Source organism: Pogoniulus pusillus, chromosome 39, assembly GCF_015220805.1.
Source record: "Pogoniulus pusillus isolate bPogPus1 chromosome 39, bPogPus1.pri, whole genome shotgun sequence".
NCBI lineage: Eukaryota > Metazoa > Chordata > Aves > Piciformes > Lybiidae > Pogoniulus > Pogoniulus pusillus.
Window position 1 is genome coordinate 1202097 of NC_087302.1, and position 20248 is coordinate 1222344.

General features: G+C 58.7%; 1 protein-coding gene across 1 annotated transcript in view; it reads right to left on the minus strand.

Annotated features, from left to right (window-relative positions):
* The window catches only part of PPP1R12B (protein phosphatase 1 regulatory subunit 12B), a 187377-nt gene extending 177570 nt beyond the window's left edge, over positions 1-9807 (minus strand). The window contains 2 exon segments of the mRNA XM_064173963.1: positions 9447-9627; positions 9629-9807. Coding sequence (XP_064030033.1) covers positions 9447-9627; positions 9629-9735 — 288 coding nt within the window. The 5' untranslated portion in view covers positions 9736-9807.
* Between the last annotated feature and the right edge of the window lie 10441 nt (positions 9808-20248).

Below are 20248 nucleotides of genomic sequence, written 5' to 3' on the forward strand. Positions count from 1 at the left end.
TATTAGTCAGTGATTACCTCAGTACATTACACCACAGCACTTCAGACGTCTCACAGACCCTGCAGAGCCACAGACCAGCAGGGGCTGGAAGGGACCTCTGCAGATCATCCAGCCCAAGCCCCTGCCAGGGCAGCAGCACCCAGGGCAGGGCACACAGGAACACAGCCAGGAGGGTTTCAAAGGTTCCAGGGCAGGAGACTCCACAGCCTCTCTGGGCAGCCTGCTCCAGGCTCCAGCATCCTCACACTCACAAAGGTTCCCCTCCTCTTCCCCTGCCACCTCCTCTGCTCCAGCTTGCCCCCAGTGCCCCTTGTGCTGCCCTTGGCCACCCCTGGGCAGAGCCTGCCTGCGTCCTGCCCACACTGCCCTGCCCAGCTTGAGCACAGCACTGAAGGCAGCCCTCAGGCTGCTCTGCTGCCAGCTGCCAGCCCCAGCTGCCTCAGTCTGGCCCCACAGGAGATGCTCACTGCCTGCAGCAGCCTGGGGGCTCTGGGCTGGGCTCTCTCCAGCAGTTCCCTGAACTCCTTCTTGGCCTGAGGGGCCCAGAACTGGACACAATATTCCAGATGTGGCCTCAGCAGGGCAGAGCAGAGAGGCAGGAGAACCTCTCTTGACCTCCTCACAACCCTTCTAATACACCCCAGGATGCCACTGGTCACAAGGGCACACTGCTGGCTCATAGCATCCTCCTGTCCACCAGCACCCAAGGGCCTCTCCCCTGCTCAGTCCCTCACCTGAGCTCTATGCCTCTAAACCTGACTGCAGTGGGGCAGCTCCAGCCCCTAACACTCCCCCTCAGAAGAGGCATCAGGAACTGCAAAAATACTGTGATGGGAGCAGGTTCACCTGGGTCACAGCTGAGAGTTCTGCACTGCCTTTAACATGCCAGCAGGTCTGGGCCATGCCAGCAGAAGCTGCAAGGCAGCTCTGGAACCTGTCCCAGGCACTGCACTGGCTGCTCACTCCTGCCTGCTTCCTGGAGCTGATCACAGAACAGCCTAGGTTGGAAGGGGCCTCAGAGATCATCTAACTCCAACCCCCTGCCATGAGCAGGGACACCTCCTGCCAGCACAGGCTGCTCACGGCCTCACCCAGCCTGGCCTTGAACACCCCCATGCAGGAGGCAGCCGCAGCCTCCCTGGGCAGCCTGTGCCAGTCTCACCACCCTCCTGCTGAAGAACTCCTTCCTCAGCTCACCTAACCCTGCTCTGTCTCAGCTTCAAACCATTCCCCCTTGGCCTGTCCTTACAAAAAGTCCCTCTGCAGCCTTCTGTAGGCTCCTTTTAGGCACTTACTTATCTAAGGGTGCTGATTTGGGCAGGCAGCATCAGACTTATCCCCATCCCCAGAGCAGGCTCAAGGGTTTGATCTGCGGAAAGCTTCCAGCACTTATCAATCACACCAAGCTCTCCCTAGAATACCTCTGCTTCCCAAAGGAGATTTCCAGGCCAGGCCAGAACTCTGGAGTGCCCAGCAGCACTGCTGCAGAGGTGGGAACAGACAGCAGCAAGGGAGCAGGGCCACTGCTTGGAGCTGGTGCCACAAAGGAAGCTGTAGCTGATGCTATCTGCTGCCTTGCTCAGTGTTGATGGGGAGCAGGAGAGTTTGACTCACCTCATCAGCAGACAGCATAAACAGAGGCTGAGGAAGGAAACAATGAAGATGCACATTTCCCACCCTGGATACCCACCTACTTACTAACCCAGGGTTAGCTTCCTCCCAGCACCCAGCAGCTGAGTGAAGGCTGTGGCTGGCTTCAGCTCCCAGCAGGCTAGAAAGTGCCCCCAACCAAAACAAAGACAGGCTCCCTGCGAGCCCTGCCAGCAGCAGCAGCAGCTCGCCAAGGCTCTAACTCCTTTCAGTTCAAGGTTGGTTTGTTTAGTCTAGAGTTAATTCTGCCCACTTAGGAGACTGTTTTGAAATGGAGACAGAAGGGACAGACAATGGAACCAAGCCACAGGGCCAAAACAGGCAGGCAGAAGAGCCTGAGCAAGCCAAAAGCAAGGAAAGGAAAGCTCTGGGCTGGCGAAGCAGCACTTCAGGTTTTAGCTTTGTCTAAGAAATTCCTGGGGCACTGTAGGCTGCCTGCAAGCTTCCTGATTTATCCAGCACTGCGTTCCCAGTCAAAAGTGAAAGCCCACAGAGCTGTTCCCCTCAGCCTGGTGACAAAGCCTATTTTGGCCAGAGTCATGTTTCAGCCTGACGAGCAGCGTTAAATGCAGCAGGGACAGCTTGCTGCTGCTATTTTCACAGGCAGGAGCATACCTTCAGAGAGGGACTCTGCAGAGCACAGTGGAAAAGGTATGGCTCTCCCCAGATAACCTTCTCTTCCCAGGATTAATGTATTTTTAGGCAACACAGCCACCCACTCTTCAGAAAAGGCAGCCTGATGTGTGACAGCATCGGCACAGATGGAAAGCAGAGGAGCTGAGCTACCTCCCAGCGCAGCCGGGCGCCCAACCAGACCTGTCTGGAGTACCTGCAGACTTCACCCCGGGGCTTTTGTGCCCCTGTGGGTTGTGCTACACCTCACACTTGAGGCCCAGGCTAGCTTCTGCTGTTTGCAGATCAAGCAGCTCCTCCTAGAAGGAGCTCTGCATGAGCAACCACTGCCCATGGACCTCAGGCCTCCTGGCAAACCACCTCAGCTCCTTCAGCGCTGCTGCAGTCCCAGCCCTTTGCTCCATGCTCTCTAGCAGTGATGTCCCAGCTAGGAAACACCAATCCACCCAGGAATTCTCTCTTCCTCCCTCTCAGGATGATGCAATGCATCACAGAATGAGTTAAAGCTCAGTGCCAACCCCTGCCATGGGCAGAGACAGCTCCCACCAGCACAGGTCGCAGCCACAACCTCTCTGGGCAACCTGTGCCAGAGTCTCACCACCCTCACCCTTAACAGTCTCTTCCTAATGCCCAATCTAATCCCACCCTGCTTTAGCTCCAATCCATCGTCCCTCCTCCTGGCACCTGTCCAAAGTCCCTTCCCAGCTCTCCTGCAGTCCCTTCGGGCACTGAAAGGCTGCTCCAAGGTCTCTCTGGAGCCTTCTCTTCTCCAGCCTGGTAGCCCCAACTCTCCCAGCCTGTGCCACAGCAGAGGCTCTCCAGCCTCTGATCACCTCAGTGGCCTCCTCTGAACCTGCTCCAGATCCATGTCCTCATCGTGATGAGGGCTCTCAGTCTCTTGCCCTTGTTCCAGCATTAGCATCCTGATGATTGCTCCAGCAGCCTACAGACTGAGTGGGGCAGAGCCTGTGCCATGCTGTTCCTTGCCATGCTTTTGGGCTGTCCAAAACTCTCTGCTGGGACTGCACACAACGTCTGGAAATGAGGAAAGGGACACACTTGTGGCAACCAAAACCTGACCAGTCTCAGACTGACACAGATGCTGCTTTGTAAGGCTCTGAAGAGCAACCAGACACAGCTGCAGCCCTGGTCCAATGCAGGACAGACTTAAACTGGGACTGCCAAGGAGCCTCTGCTGCCTAACCCAGAGCCTCTGCACAAGCAGCTCCTGAACTGCTGACCAGCACCTGAAAATACCTCAAAGGAAGCACCAAGAGAGTTTCAGAGTCTGGTAAATGATATAAACTTAGGAGTTACTACAGGAGCAGCTCAGTCCTGCGTGGAAGAGGCAGCAGGGAAGCAGAGTGTAAAGCCAAGGGCAGAGAAGGGGTCACAGAATCACAGCAGCATTCAGGCTGGCAAAGCCCCTCAGGATCACCAAGGCCAACCTAGAACCCTACTCTGCAAGGTTCACCCTAAACCATACTCCCAACTACCACATCCAAACCACCTTTAAACACCTCCAGGGTTGGTGACTCCACCACCTCCCTGGGCAGCCTCTGCCAGTGCCTGGCCACTCTTGCTGGGAACTTTTTCCCCCCAATCTCCAGTTTAAACCTGCCCAGTCCCAGCTTGAGGCCTCTTGTTCTGGCACTATATGCCTGCAAGAAGGGACCAGCACCAACCTCTCCACAGCCTCCTTTCAGGTAGCTGTAGACCATCTTGGCTGTTGTCATCGTTTGTCAGTCCCTGCAGCCAAACCACTCAGGCAGATGCCTTCCAAACTAGAAGCATCTGATTTTCCTTTCCACCCTTAAGACTCGACTTCCATAGCAGTTAGAGGAGAGGAGAGGAGAGGAGAGGAGAGGAGAGGAGAGGAGAGGAGAGGAGAGGAGAGGAGAGGAGAGGAGAGGAGAGGAGAGGAGAGGAGAGGAGAGGAGAGGAGAGGAGAGGAGAGGAGAGGAGAGGAGAGGAGAGGAGAGGAGAGGAGAGGAGAGGAGAGGAGAGGAGAGGAGAGGAGAGGAGAGGAGAGGAGAGGAGAGGAGAGGAGAGGAGAGGAGAGGAGAGGAGAGGAGAGGAGAGGAGAGGAGAGGAGAGGAGAGGAGAGGAGAGGAGAGGAGAGGAGAGGAGAGGAGAGGAGAGGAGAGGAGAGGAGAGGAGAGGAGAGGAGAGGAGAGGAGAGGAGAGGAGAGGAGAGGAGAGGAGAGGAGAGGAGAGGAGAGGAGAGGAGAGGAGAGGAGAGGAGAGGAGAGGAGAGGAGAGGAGAGGAGAGGAGAGGAGAGGAGAGGAGAGGAGAGGAGAGGAGAGGAGAGGAGAGGAGAGGAGAGGAGAGGAGAGGAGAGGAGAGGAGAGGAGAGGAGAGGAGAGGAGAGGAGAGGAGAGGAGAGGAGAGGAGAGGAGAGGAGAGGAGAGGAGAGGAGAGGAGAGGAGAGGAGAGGAGAGGAGAGGAGAGGAGAGGAGAGGAGAGGAGAGGAGAGGAGAGGAGAGGAGAGGAGAGGAGAGGAGAGGAGAGGAGAGGAGAGGAGAGGAGAGGAGAGGAGAGGAGAGGAGAGGAGAGGAGAGGAGAGGAGAGGATTCCATGGCCACTTCACTTCCCACCATCAGCAAACACAAAAGAAGTCCAAGTGCAGGCAGGAATTTGTTTCACAGCAGTTTCCCTGATCACTGCTAAACATTCTCAGATGATTTAGCTGAACTCTCTTTCCATCCTGCATTAGCCCAAGCTGTAGAGATGGAGAAGAGAAGACTCCAGTGGGACCTCAGAGCTACCTTCCTATACCTGAAGGCATCCTGCAGGAAGGCTGCAGAGAGACTTTTGCTGAGGGTGTCTAGAGACAGGCCAAGGGGAATGGTTTGGAGCTGAGGCAGAGCAAAGTTAGGCTGGAGCTGAGGAGGAATTGCTTCACTAGGAGGGTGGTGAGACTGGCACAGGCTGCCCAGGGAGGTTGTGGAAGCCTCCTGCCTGGAAGAGTTCAAGGCCAGGCTGGGTGAGACCTTGAGCAGCCTGTGCTGGTGGGAGGTGTCCCTGCCCATGGCAGGGGGGTGCAGCAGATGATCTCTGAGGTCCCTTCCAACCTGACCCATTCTAGGACACATTCAGTGAGTGAAGTGAATCACTGGAAACATGGAACTGACTGCAGGCACACGAGCAACTGAAGCCACAACGCAGACAAGACACAGTGGTGCAGGTTTGTGCTGCACCTGATGCCTGCAGAGAGGAGGCTGACACAGGCAGGAGGCTCAGAAGCACCACTTGTAAATTACAAGGCTACTTCCAAACCAGGGCTTGGCAGCTGTAACTAGCAGGGAGGGCTCCCGGCCCGGCAGGCAGTGCACAAAGGTTCTTAGTCACACTGGCCCAGATCCCACACAAAGTGTCAGTTTACCTCGCTGGACGCCTGGCAGCACTTGGGGCCACTGCACTTCAAACAAACTAACCCAATTTGTAAGATGGGGCTTAGGTTCTGCAGCAGCAGATGCAGGCTCCTGACCAATTAAGTGAATTGGCTTTGTTAACCCTTCCACTACCTACCAGGATTCGCTTGTGCAGAGCAAGCCTCACTAAGCACAAAGTTCTTTAACCCAAGAAATGAGGTTTTACCCAATCTTACCTCCCACAAAGCAAACGCTTCCCAGAGAGAGTGACTGGCACTGGAATGGACTGCCCAGAGAGGTGGCGGAGTCCCCATCCCTGCAGGTGTTGCAGCCAAGCCTGGCTGGGGCACTTAGTGCCATGCTCTGGTTGACTGGCCAGGGCTGGGGGCTAGGTAGGCTGGAGGAGCTTGGAGCTCTCTTCCAGCCAGGTTGATTCCATGAGTCTATGTAGCTCTCCTTCCTCCCCACAGGGCTGCTTGCTTCCCATGAGTTACCCAGGAGCAGGCAGTGGCTACCATCTGCCCTGGCTCCCCTGATGGTATGTTCTAGCACTGAGAGAAGCTATTAAAAGCCCCTCACGTGTACAACATCCATTCCATGTGTCACCCAGCACTCTGGGGACCCTCAGCCTCACTGGACCTCAGCTGACACTTGACCATATACAGTCCTGTTCCCCGAGTCCCAGGAAAGCATATTTTGGGGCAGAACTCAGAGTGACCTCTCCAGCCAGGATGCTGAACATCTGCAGCTGATGCAGACTCAGACTCAAAGCAGACAGCCACAACAGAGCCACTACCGAGTCAGTGTCCCTCCAACCTGGGTGTGTGAGAACATCTCAGGCCATCTTCAGCCATCAACATCTCAGACTTGCTGATGGCTGAAGATGAGCCAATGTGTGCCCAGGTGGTCAAGAAAGTCCTGCCCTGGATCAAAACCAGTGTGGCCAGCAGGAGCAGGGCGGTGACCATGCCCCTGTGCAGGGCACTGGTGAGGCCTCACCGTGACTGCTGGGTTCAGTTCTGGCCACCACAGTACAGGAAAGACATGGAGGGGCTGGAGGGTGTCCAGAGAAGAGCAATGAGGCTGGTGAGGGGCTTGGAGGGCATCATATAAGGAGTGGCTGAAGGAGCTGGGGATATTTAGTCTGGAGAACAGGAGGCTGAGGGGAGACCTCATTGCTCTCAACAGCTCACTGAAAGGAGGCTCCAGTAAGGCTGGTGCTGGTCTCATCTCCCAAGCAACCTATGACAGGACAAGAGGAGATGGGTGTAAGTTGTGTCAGGGGAGGGTTAGGTTGGAGATAAGGAAAAGAGTGGTCAGGGATTGGCAGAGGCTGCCCAGGGAGGTGGTGGAGTCCCCATGCCTGGAGCTGTTCAAGAAGCTGTAGATGTGGCACTCTGGGACACAGCTTAGTGGTCATGGCAGCTGGGTTGTGGTTGGACTTAATGATCTTAAAGGTCTTCTCCAACCTTAACAGTTCTATGACTCCATGCAGATGAGAAAGTGTTAACAGATCAATGGGACACTGGAGCAGAGCTTCTGTGAAATTCAAGGTAAGGTCACCTCTGAAGAAGCACTTTGTGCAACTGATCTGCTTGCACAGCTACCATCTGCTGGGCTGCTCACTCACCTAAAAGCTCTTCCCCGTGTCAAGCCCTAAGTGCTCCTGCTCAGTGTTACCCAACACTTCATGCACAAAGAATTACACCTGCAGTCTGCTTGCCAGCAAAGGGCTCCTTCTACATCCCAGAGTGACCTCACACAGAGGAATGGCTCAGGCTGGAAGGGATCTCAGAGACCACAGAATGATAGAATGGCTCAGGCTGGAAGGGATCTCAAAGCTCATCCAGTTCCAACCCCCCCCCCCCACTGTAGGCAGGGACACCTCTCAACTACACTTGGTTGCCCAAGGCCTCATCCCACCTGGCCTTGAACACTCCCAGGGCAGAGGCATCCACAACCACTCTGGGTAACCTGTTCCAGAGTCTCATCTCCTTGGTGCTGAAGAACTTCTTCCTCAGCTCAAGCCTAACCCTGCTCTCCTCTCTCTCAGCTTCAAACTATGCCCCTAGCCCTGTGGCTGGACACCCTTATGGAACACCCCCCAGACATCAGACACCCTGTGCATGATGCCCTTCTGGCCAAGCATCACATTACCTACGTCAGCAAGAGACCCGGATACTTCTGAAGTGATCATCACCAACCCTGGCTGGAAAGCCCTCACGAAGTCATCCCAGCTCTTCCATACTCCTATCCACCTTACAGCCAGCTCCTCAGCAGGCTTCCAGCAGCCAGCTCCTCAGCGAGTGGCTCTCACTGGTGCCCGCACCACTACTTCTCTACCTGACAGCTAAGGCACACACACAGCGTGGCAGATGCCCTAAGCAGGGTCACTCTTTGCTGCTGCTATACCTCCCCCCCAAAAAAACCCAAAGAAAACCAAGCTGAGCTGTGCCAAAGTCCCCTCTCTGCCAGCTGAAGCAGCCCGACGGCTCCTGCGCTCTTTGCTCCACGAGCAGATATCCCTGCCCCTGCCCTGCCAGCCAGGAGCCAGCCAGCCCTGAGCCCAGCTCTCCCACATCCCAAGAGCTTCCTCCCCTCCAGCGATGCCAGCCCAGCAGAGCAAGCCTCCCCAGCTCCATTCCTGCCCTCTCTGTGCTGTTAAGGCTTTATTCTTGACACATTACTGCCAGATGTTACTGCTGGGCTGTGCTCCTTTCCCCAGCCCCATCGCTCCACCGCATGCTTCGTCTAGGAGATCTTCAGCTAAGGACGTTTTCTGCCCAGGGCTGGCCTGGGTTCAAATCAGATTCATTTCACTGACCAGATGCAACAATCTGGGACACGGCTTTCACACGCCCTGTCGAATTCTCCATCACTCTTAGACGGCAACAGGTTTCCCAGCACCGAAGGGCAGCAGTTCGCAGGCTCCTCGCACTGCTGCTCGCTCACAGGGCAGCAGAAGCGACACAGCCCCCCTGAGCTCCTGCACGGCTCAGGCTTCGCCGCCCCAAAGACAACTCCTGCGACCGCTTCTGCTGTCGTCTCCAGCCCATCCTGCGTTCTCCGGCAGGTTCTGTGTGCTCCCCGGAGGAACATCAGCAGCCCCCGCGGTGCCTCGCCGAGCTGCGGGCACTGCCTGCGCTCTGCCCAAGAGCGGCTCGGGGAGTTTCAAGGCAGCTCCGAACACAAGCACCGAAGCCGAGGAGACACTTCTGACCTTGCAGAAACCAACACACCCCCGTCCCGTCCCGTCCCGTCCCGTCCCCACCTCCCCGGGAGGTGTTTACGGTCCCGCTGCCATTTCAACAACCTCCCGGCGCAAACCCAGAAGTCGCCCAAAGGCACCGATCGCCCCCCGAGCCCGGGCGGCCGCTCCAGAGCCCACCGCTTCCCTTTGCTAATGAAGCTCCTCGTTCCGCCGGTGCCAACCCGCTGCACCGAGCCGCTCGGCCGCAGCGCGCCGGTGGCTGCCCGCACCGCAGGTCCCCGCGGCCAGGCCGGGCAGGCGGAGCTCGGATCGAAGCCTCCTGCCGCCGCTTTGTTTATAAACAAGCCGCTGCCGGTGCCGCAGGTACCGCTCTGCCCTCCCCCTCCATCACCGCCGGGGAGCCCGCGGAAATCCGCGTCCCCCCCTTCCCCCGCCCCGGGACACAGCGACCGCCGCCTGGGCCCCCTCCCGACCGCCCGAGGCTCGGCGGGGGCGCGGGGGAAGCCTCACAGGGTGACCACGAAGGGAAGGGGCCGCCGGGCCGCTGCCCCCCGTCCCCAGGCCCAGCTCCCGGTACCTGGTGCAGGGCTGTCAGCCCGTCCACGTTGGTGGTGTTGATGCGGGCGCCGCGGCCCAGCAGCCGCTTCACCTCCTCGGTGTCCCCGCTGGAGCAGGCGGCCAGGAAGACGGCGCCCTCCTCGAAGCGGACGCGGGACCCCCCGGCGCCGCGATGCCGGCCACGGCCGCCCCCCCGCCGCCACCGGCTCCTGCTCCGTCAGGGAGCCCTTCCAGCGCCGGAGCTGCTCGGCCCGCCGCAGCCGCGCCGACTCGGCCCGCTTCCCGCCCAGGTGCTCCGGCTCCGACATCGCCGCGGCCGCACTGAGCGCAGGGAGCGCCGCGCCTCAGCCGGGCGCGGGGCGCAGCGCCCCCGCCGCCATCTTGGCTGCGCCGCCGCCGCCCCGCGCCCGCGGCATGCTGGGACTTGTAGTGCCCGCGGGCGGCGCCGCTCCCGCGCCCGGGCCGAGCTCGGTGCCGCCGGACCCCGCCCCCGGGCACGGCCGCACTGCCGCCCCCGGCACCCTGCGCCCAGCCTGCCCGGCTGCCCGCGGCCTGAGAGGGGCCGGCGCCGCCCGGCCGTGCCCGCGGGAAGGGCCAGGGCAGCTGCGGTGCCCGTGCGGGGATGGGGCACGGAGGGGAGAGACTCGGGAGAGAGAGGCTGAGGTGCTGAAGGTGCCCAGAGCAGGGCAGCAAGGCTGGGGAGGGGCCTGGAGCACAGCCCTGTGAGGAGAGGCTGAGGGAGCTGGGGGGGTGCAGCCTGCAGCAGAGGAGGCTCAGGGCAGAGCTCATTGCTGCCTGCAGCTGCCTGCAGGGAGGCTGTTGCCAGGTGGGGTTGGGCTCTGCTGCCAGGCAGCCAGGGACAGAAGAAGGGGACACAGCCTCAAGCTGTGCCAGGGCAGGTTCAGGCTGGATGTTAGGAGGAACTTCCACAGAGAGAGTGATTGGCACTGGAATGGGCTGCCCAGGGAGGTGGTGGAGTGGCTGTGGCTGGAGGTGTTGCAGCCAAGCCTGGCTGGGGCACTTAGTGCCATGGTCTGGTTGGTTGGGCAGGGCTGGGTGCTGGGTTGGGCTGGAGGAGCTTGGAGCTCTCTGCCAACCTGCCTGATTCTGTGATTCTGGGGGGGGGTGGGACCCCTGGTCCCTTTGCTGTGCCTGCTGAGTCCCCCCTGCAGTGCTGGGGCAGCTCTGGAGCCCTCAGCACAGACAGGGACCTGTTGGAGCAGGGCCAGAGGAGGCCACAGCAGTGCTGGCAGGGCTGGAAGGGCTCTACTTGAGGTCAGGCTGGGAGAGTTCAGCCTGGAGAAGAGAAGGTTGTGGAGGGACTTTGTGCTCATACAGGAGCATATAAGAAAGGTGGGGAGGGACTTCATAGCCGAGCCTGCTGTGACAAGAAAGGGAGTGATGGTTTAACCTGAAAGAGGCAGGTTCAGAGTGGAGAGAAGGGAGAAGTGTTTGACACTGAGGGTGGTGAGCCCCTGGCCCAGGTTGCCTGAAGAGGAGGGAGCTGCCCCATGCCTGGCACAGTTTGCAGGTCAGGTTGTTTGGGGCACTGAGCACCCTGCTCTGGTTGGGGTCTGCAGGGGAGTTTGTATCTAGGTGGGCTTTAAAGGTCCCTTCCAACACAAAGCAGTCTCTGGTTCAGTGATCCTATCGTGTTCTACTCCCTTGCCACCTGTGACAGCCCTGGAGCTGGAAATGCCTGAGAGCAGTTGGAGAGCATCTTCACCTCACTGCAGGGATGCTGAGGTGCTGGAGTGTGTCTGAAGAAGCACAACAGAGCTGGTGAAGGGTCTGGAGGATAAGTGCTATGAGGAGCAGCTGAGGCAACTGGAGTTGTGCTGCCTGGAGAAGAGGATGCTGAGGGCAGACCTCATTGCTCTCTACATCTCCCTGAAAAGAAGCTGTAGCCAGGTGGGGGTTGGGCTCCTCTCCTGAGGAATGAGCAGTAGGACAAGAGGAAACATCCTCAGGTTGTACCAGGAGAGGCTTAGGTTGAGCATGGGAAACAATTTCTCCCCTGAAAGAGTTGCCAAGGCCTGGCTCAGGCTGCCCAGAGCAGGGGTGGCGTCCCCATGCCTGGAGGGGGTTCAAAGCTGTGCAGGTGTGGTGCTGAGGGACCTGGTTTAGTGGTGACCTGGCAGTGCTGGGTTAAGGGTTTGGACTTCATGCCCTTAAAGGTCTTTTCCAAGCCAAAGTGATTATGTAATTCTGTCTGTGGAACAGCTACACAGCAGAGCTCCTTCTGTCCCAGGGACCAGTCCAGATCTGCTGGGTCCTGCTGCCCCTGCTGCCCACCCACACTGCCAGTGAGGCAGAAAGGAGGATCATAGAAGGACAGGATGTCAGGGGCTGGAAGGGACCACCAAAGATCACAGGATATTAGGGGCTGGAAGGGACCCAAGGAGATCATCTGGTCCAGCCCCCCCACCAGAGCAGGACCACTCAGAGCAGATCACACAGGAACACACCCAGGTGGGTTTTGAATATCTCCAGAGAGGGAAACTCCACAACCCCCCCGGGCAGCCTGTGCCAGGGCTCTGCCACCCTCAGGGGGAAAAGAATTCTTCCTCAGGCTCGCAGGGAGGATGCTGAGCTCCCAAAGAAATGCCTTCCCATTTTCCTGCAGTTCACCCCAGCGCCTGGCCGTGCCCTGGGGATGCTGAGCAGCGTTCGGGTGGCAGCAGCGCAGGTTGCGGGGGGCGAGGAGCAGAGGTCTCGCCGCGACTCGCTGACACCGTTCTGGAAGCCTCCGAGCCCATCGCAGTGGGGAGCGATGCCCATGGGCACGCAGGCTGCTCCCTTCCAGCTCTACCTGCCGTGGCCAGGCAGGAGCGTTCGGGACGGCTCCGCTGTGCCTTCTCCGAGCCCCCTCTGCTGGCTGCAGCCTCCCGCTCGCAGCTCCGCTCTGCCTGCGCCGGGAGGATGCTGAGGATCCGCCCCGGGCACGGAGATGCTGAGAGGGCTGCAGCAGCTCTGCTCTGAGCACAGGCTGAGAGAGTTGGGGCTGTGCAGCCTGGAGAAGAGAAGGCTTCCAGGAGAGCTTGGAGCGGCCTTGCAGGAGCTGAAGGGGGGTCCAGGAGGGCTGGGGAGGGACCATTGAGAAGGTCTGGGAATGAGAGGAGGAGGAGGAATGGGTTTGAAGTGGCAGAGGGGAGATTGAAAGTGGATGTGAGGAAGAAGTTGTTTGCAGTGAGGGTGGTGAGAGACTGGCACAAGTTGGGGGGGGTGAGAGACTGGCACAGGTTGGAGGGGGTGAGACACTGGCACATGTTTTCCAGGGAGATTGTGGAGCACAGAAGCACCCAATGTGATCAAAGATCAAAGATCACATTGGGTGCTTCTGTGCTCCACAACCTCCCTGGAGATGTTCAAGGCCAGGTTGGATAAGTCCTTGAGCAACCTGTTCTAGTGGGAGGTGTCTCTATGGCAGGGAGTTGGCACTGGCTGAGCTTTGAGGTCCTCTCCAACCTAACCCATTCTATGATTCTTACTCCTAGTGGTGTGGCTGCTCCTCCTTGAAAGAGTCCAGTGCAGAGCCATGAAGATGATGAAGGGAATGGAACATCTTCCTTATGAGGAGAGCCTGAGGGAGCTGGGGCTCTTCAGCTCAGAGCAGAGGAGCCTGAAGGGTGACCTCAGATGTTAAAGGGTGAGTGCCAAGAGGCTGGAGCTAGGCTCTGCTGGGTGATGCCCACTGACAGGGCAAGGGACAATGGTGGAAGCTGAGGGATAGGAAGTGCCATGGAAACATGAGGAATTTTTTTTCACAGTGAGTGTGACAGAGCCCTGGCACAGGCTGCCCAGGGGGGCTCTGGGGTCTCCTTCTCTGGAGATATTCAAACCCCTCCTGGATGTGTTCCTGTGTGATCTGGTATAGGTGCTCCTGCTCTGGTGGGTGGGGTTGGACTGGATGATCTTTGGAGGTCCCTTCCAGCCCCTGATATTCTGTCATCCTGTGGTATGGAGCTGCCAAACAAAGGATTTGCCTCAAATTGTTGGTTAGGGGAAGCACAGCAGAGCACAGTGCTGAATGCCCTGGAACAGCTGGTGCTGGCTCCTTGCCCCTAAGGAAAACCCAGCAGCTTTCAGCAGAGTCCCAGGGAAAGCCCAGAAGGGCAGCAGAGCAGTTCAGCCCATGCCCCCAGCATGCACATCACTCAGCAGCCAGGCAGAGAGGGAGCTGGGGGTGCTGGGGGAGAGGAGCTGCAGAGCAGGCAGCAGTGCCCAGGTGGGCAGCAGAGCCAATGGCATCCTGGGCTGGCTCAGGAGCAGTGTGGGCAGCAGGACAAGGGAGGTTCTTGTGCCCCTGTGCTCAGCACTGCTCAGGCCACCCCTGCAGTGCTGTGTCCAGCTCTGGGCTCCTCCATTGCAGAGAGATGCTGAGGTGCTGGAAGGTGTTTGGAGAAGGGCAGCAAGGCTGGAGAGGGGCCTGGAGCAGAGCCCTGTGAGGAGAGGCTGAGGGAGCTGGGGGGGTGCAGCCTGCAGCAGAGGAGGCTCAGGGCAGAGCTCATTGCTGCCTGCAGCTGCCTGCAGGGAGGTTGCAGCCAGGTGGGGTTGGCCTCTTCTCCCAGGCAACCAGCAATGGAACAAGGGGACACAGTCTCAAGTTGTGCCAGGGCAGGTCTAGGCTGGATGTTATTAGGAAGTTGTTGTCAGAGAGAGAGATTGGCACTGGAATGGGCTGCCCAGGGAGGTGGTGGAGTGGCTGTGGCTGGAGGTGTTGAAGCCAAGACTGGCTGGGGCACTTAGTGCCGTAGGCTGGTTGACTGGATAGGGCTGGGTGCTAGGTTGGGCTGGCTGAGCTTGGAGCTCTCTGCTAACCTGGTTGATTCTATGATTCTGTGATCCTGCCCAGGTGTATCTGGGAGGTTTCTGCATTTCTCTGGGACTGCTGGGCTGAGCTGATGGATGCTGAGGAGCCCTGCACAGCCACTCCTGAGAGCTGGCTGGAGCTGTCACAGGCAGCGATCCCAAACCTCCTGACTTGGGAGCTGTGGCTGCCAGGACACAGAGCTGCTTTGCAGGGCTCTGCCTGTGTCCCAGCCCAAGCTGGTGAGGCAGTGCAGGCTTCCTGGAGACTCTCATGTGGGCTTCCTGCCAACAGCCTGCACTCTGCAGCCAGCACAAGCAGCAGGGTGGCAGCTCTGGTTGTGATGGTTTGGGAGTTACCTGCCCCCCAGCACTGAAGAAATCATAGAATGGGTTAGGTTGGAAGGGACCTCAAAGCTCAGCCAGTTCCAACTCCCTGCCCTAGGCAGGGACACCTCCCACTAGAACAGGTCACTCAAGGCCTCATCCAGTGTGGCCTTAAACACCTCCAGGGAGGGAGCATCCACAACATTCCTGGGCAACCTGTGCCAGTCTCTCACCACCCTCACTGCAAACAACTTCTTCCTAACATCCAGTCTCAATCTCCCCTCTGCCACTTCAAACCCATTCCTCCTCCTCCTCCTCCTCTCATTCCCAGACTTTGTCAATAGTCCCTCCCCAGCCCTCCTGGAGCCCACTTCACATCCTGCAAGGCCACTCCAAGCTCTCCTCCAAGCCTTCTCCTCTCCAGGCTGCACAGCCCCAACTCTCTCAGCCTGTGCTCAGAGCAGAGCTGCTGCAGCCCTCTCAGCATCCTGGTGGCCTCCTCTGCACTGGCTCCAACACTTCCATGTCCTGCTTGTGCTGGAGGCTCCAGAACTGCCCCCAGGACTGCAGGTGGGGTCTGAGGAGAGCAGAGGGAAGGGGCAGAATCCCCTCCCTTGCCCTGTGCCCACACTGCTCTTGCTGCAGCCCAGTACAGGGCTGTGTCTGGGCTGCACTCCCACTGCAGGCTCCTGTTGAGCTTTGCATCAGCCCAGACCCCCAGGGCCTGTTCCTCAGGGCTGCTCTCAGCCATTCCCCACCCAGCCTGGAGCTGTGCTTGGGATTGTATCACAGTATCACCAAGGTTGGAAGAGACCTCACAGCTCATCAAGTCCAACCCTTTAGCACAGAGCTCAAGGCCAGACCATGGCACCAAGTGCCACGTCCAGTCCTGCCTTGAACAGCTCCAGGGACGGCGACTCCACCACCTCCCCGGGCAGCCCATTCCAGTGTCCAATGACTCTCTCAGGGAAGAACTTTCTCCTCACCTCCAGCCTAAATCTCCCCTGGCACAGCCTGAGGCTGTGTCCTCTCGTTCTGGTGCTGGCCACCTGAGAGAAGAGAGCAACCTCCTCCTGGCCACAACCTCCCCTCAGGTAGTTGTAGACAGCAATGAGGTCTGCCCTGAGCCTCCTCTTCTCCAGGCTAACCAATCCCAGCTCCCTCAGCCTCTCCTCGTAGGGCTGTGCTCAAGGCCTCTCCCCAGCCTCGTTGCCCTTCTCTGGACACGCTCAAACATCTCAATGTCCCTCCTAAACTGGGGGGTCCAGAACTGGACACAGCACTCAAGGTGTGGTCTAACCAGTGCAGAGTACAGGGGCAGAAAGGCTCTCAGCCTTTCATGGTCTAGATTTGGTCCTCTGCTTCACCTCTGCCAGCAGGCTGTTTGTCCAAAGTTACCTCTCATATTTGTTCTGTGGTCCTTTTCACTGTAAACTACTTTCCCCCTGGCCACCAGAGCCGTGCAGGAACTGGACACCTGGTGAGCTCCACTCTTGGAAGGTTTTGATGGCCCTGACATTATTCCCTGAGCACTGCTGGATTTGTTTCAAGCCCTTAACAGCATTTTTGATGCCTTGCTTTTGGTCACCCCTTTTGGCAGTGTTGGTACTAGTCCACTGTTCCAGGGCACTAACTTCATCCTCCCTGTGGTCATTCCAAGGAGTCTGGCCACGTCAGACCCTGGTGCTCCAAAAGAGAAAGATTCAGACTGGAGAGAAGGGAGAAATGTTTTACCCTGAGGGTGGTGAGAGCCTGTCCTGTGCTTCCCAGAGCAGTAGGCTTGCACAGGCTGGGGAACAGGAGGCTGAGGGGAGACCTCATTGCTCTCTACAGCTCCCTTAAGGGAGGTTGGAGCCAGGAGGGACAATCTCTTCTCCTTGGTGGCAAGGGACAGGAGCAGAGGAAATGGTTCCAAGCTGCCTTAGGGGAGACTCAGACTGGATGCTAGGAAATACTTCTTCATAAGGAGGTTTCTCAAAGCTTGGCACAGGCTGCCCAGGGCAGTGCTGGAGTCACCATCACTGGAAGTGTTTAAGCAGCCTTGAGCCTGGTGCTTAGGGACATGGTTTAGGAGGGTCAAAGGTTGGACTGGATGAGCTTGGAGGTCTCTTCCCACCAGATGTTGTCTGTGGTTCTGTGAGGTGCTCCATCCCTGGAACCGTCCCAGGTCAGGCTGTTTGGGGGTCTGAGCAACCTGCTGTGGTTGCAACCGTCCCTGCCGCCTGCAGGGGGTTGGTTACCCTGTGCCAGGCAGAGCAGGCGCTGGGTCCATGTTGGCACTGAAAGCGGAGCAGGTAAAATGCCCACTCGGAGGCGGCTGGCTGGGAGCTGCGGTGCCGCCGCTGGCCGCCAGGTGGCGTCGGAGTCACGGCTCAGCCGCCAGCCTCGGGGCGGCTCCCCCCCGGCGCCTGCAGGCTCCGGCGCTGCTGGGCAGCGGAGCCGCGGGGCGGGCATGGAGCCAGCGCCGTGCTGCAGGCTCCGGACAGACCTCTGCCGCCCGGGAGGGCATCGCCAGGGCAGGTGCGATGAGCTTCGGGCGCTCTGTCCTCCCACAGACGGTGAAGGTGGCTCCCAGCTGCTCCGAGGGGACAGGCTTGGGCCACACTCGCTCTCTGCAGATCACAGAGCACAGACGTCAGGGGTTGGAAGGGACCCAAAGAGCTCTTCCAGTCCAACCCCTCTGCCAGAGTAGGGCCACACAACCCAGCTTAGGGCACACAGAACACATCCAGACAGGCCTGGAAAGGCTCCACACAAGGAGACTCCACAATCTCTCTGGGCAGCCTGTGCCAGGGCTCTGGGAGCCTTCCAGGCAAGAAGTTGCCTCTTGTGCTGAGCTGGAACCTCCTGTGCTGCAGCTTCCATCCACTGCTGCTTGTGCTGTGCCAGGGAGCAGTGAGCAGAGCCTGTCCCCCCCTCCTGACCCCCAGCCCTCAGACAGTTACAGACATTGATTCAATCTCCTCTCAGTCTTCTCCTCTCCAGCCTAAGCAGCCCCAGGTCCCTCAGCCTCTCCTCACCAGGCAGTGCTCCAGTCCCCTCCTCATCCTCACAGCCCTCCCTTGGACTCTCTCCTGGGGAGCCCAAAACTGAAGGCAGTGCTCAAGATGAGGTCTCTCCAGGGCAGTTAGAGGGGGAGGAGAACCTCCCTTGATCTGCTGGACACTGTCTGCTTAATACACCCCAGGACCCTGTTGGCCTTCTTGGCCACAGGGGCACATTGCTGTGCCGTGGTTGTTCTCCCCCAGCACTCCCAGGTCCCTCTCCACAGGCAGTCCTGGTGGACTCCCAGATGCAGTTTGCACTTCACAAGGCAGTCCTCCCCCTCCAGCCTCCTCCAGAGCAAACAGCCTCAGAGCAAAGCCAGCGTTTGCATCAGGGGACCCCACATTTTGGGATGCAGGGACTCTTCCTGAAGCTGCTGGTTGGTTTCCAATACAGCCACTCCACCTCCTGTGGAGAAAAGGAGTGGGGATGTGCCAGCCTCTGAACCCTCACACCTGTGGGAAGCCAGCTGGAGGGGGCAGCTCTGTCCAGCTCTGCTAGAGGCTGGCACCTGCAGCACCCTCTCAAGCACTGCCTGTTCACCATCCTCTGAGTCATCTGGCAGAGGTTTCCCAGCCTCCAGGGGGAAGGATGCTCACCCCTCCTGCTGTGGTGATGTCAGCTCTGGGCTATGTCTCTAACTCTCTGCAAGGCCTCAGGAAACCCTGGGAAATGTCATCACCTCTGTGACCACCTGCAGGGGGTGATGTCAGTGTGCTCATGTCACCATCCTCTTCAGTGTGCCAGTGTGCATTTGGAGACTCAGAATGGGAGAGGCCCTTAAAAGTCCATCTAGTTCCAAACTCCCCTGCAGTCAGCAGCTAAAACAGGCTGCTCAAAGCCCCAGACAGCCTGACCTGCAATGGTGCCAGGGATGGGGCATCTCTGGGCAACCTGGGCCAGGCTCTCACTGCCCTCAGTGTCAAACATCTCTCCCTTCTCTCCAGTCTCAGTCTCCCTCTTTTAGCTCCAAACCATCTCCTCTTTTTCCTGTCACAGCAGGCCCTGCTAAAAAGTCTGTCCTCAGCTCTCTGACCACCCCTTGAATCACTGAGAGGCCACCAGAAGGTCTCCCTGGAGCCTCTCCTTTTCAGACTGACCAACCCCAACTCTCTCAGCCTGACCTCGCAGCAGAGCCCTTCCAGCACTCAGAGCCACCACCTCTGTGGCAGCTGTGATGCCCCAGTCAGAACTGTGGCAGTGCCCTGTCAGCTAAGCCTGCACCTTGCCTTCAGTGGGGCCCTGAACACCCACTCAGCACTCCTAGTGCCAGCTCTTCTGATGCCCCTGACTGTGAGGTGAGCTGCTGTGCCCTGAGCTGTTGGATGGGCCATGCCCAGGGTGCCTCAGGTCAGCTCTGCTCTGCTTGCCTGTGCTTTGCCATGGGCTGATAGCTCTTCACCCATGCTGTGCACAGCACCATGGCAGTGTGGCTCCTCTCCCCCAGAATCCATCCCTGCTGCACACAGGGCCTGAGCAGCACATTGCCCTCATCATCCTCATGCCCTTCCTGTGTTCCAGGCCTCAGTTCAGGACCTGGAATGTCTTCAGGCCATAATTACTGCTGAATCTGGTGCCAGCTTTCCAGGTCCAAAGGAAGCACCTCCCTGTGCTGACCTCCCAGGGAGGGCTGTGTCCTCCCTTCCTCCCAGTTTGAGGAATGCACTCCCAGCTGCCAGAGCAGCCTGAGCTCCTCAGCCACCCTGCAAACAGGCTGCCTGCCCTAGGCAAGCTGCTATGGCTCAGAGGGCAAGCAGAGGGAAGGGTCTCTTGCACTCAGAGAGCATCAGATAGCCCCTGCTGGCAGCTCCTCCTGGCAGCCCCTGCTGGCAGCTCCTCCTGGCAGCCCCTGCTGGCAGCCCCATTTTTCCAGTAGCAAGAGGCCAGCCCAAGCATGAGAAGGTCGATGGGAGCTCTGCTACCTGCCTCTTGGCCTGGCTTGACAATCCTGTGCATGGCACAGCTGCTGGAGCACTGGAGCATCCAGCCCCTCTCCATCCCTGCCTTCTGCAGTTGCTGGCAGCTCCTCCTGCATCGTAGGTGCCTCAGGGACTCCCCAGGCAGAGCTCAGGCTGGGGCCAGCTGCAGACACTTGCAAAACCATTCCCTTCTCCTGGCTTCTCCTCCTGGAGCTCCCTCTGGAGCTGCTCCTGGAAGGGGCTGCCTTCTGCTGGCCTCCAGCTCTAGCTGCTGGAGCATCGATGCTGACATGAGAAGTCATGATGAGTGACATGAGAAAGGGAAGATTCTTTCTCTGTCCAGTGCCACCTGGTTCCTGTCCCTGGGTGGGGTTGGCTGGGGGCTGGGGAGGGTGTCCTGTCCTGCTCTGCTTCCTGCTCTCCTTGCAGCCAGCTTCTGTGACAGAGGAGGATGGTGGCTGGGTCCTGGAGGATGCTTCCCAGGGGGATGAAGGGTGGGAGTTTGCACCCCAGGAAGCTGAGAATCAAACAGGGAATGCCCAAACTCTGCCTGGGGCTGCAGAGTCCTGCAGGGGACTGAGCATGCGGCAGTACCCAGGCTCTGATAGACAGCTGGTGCCAGGTCACAGTGCAGGGCTTGCCCATGGACCCACCTCAGTTTTTCAGAGGTCCTGGGACTTCTTCAATGTCCAAAGGGAGACTGGTGACAGGTGGTGGCCCT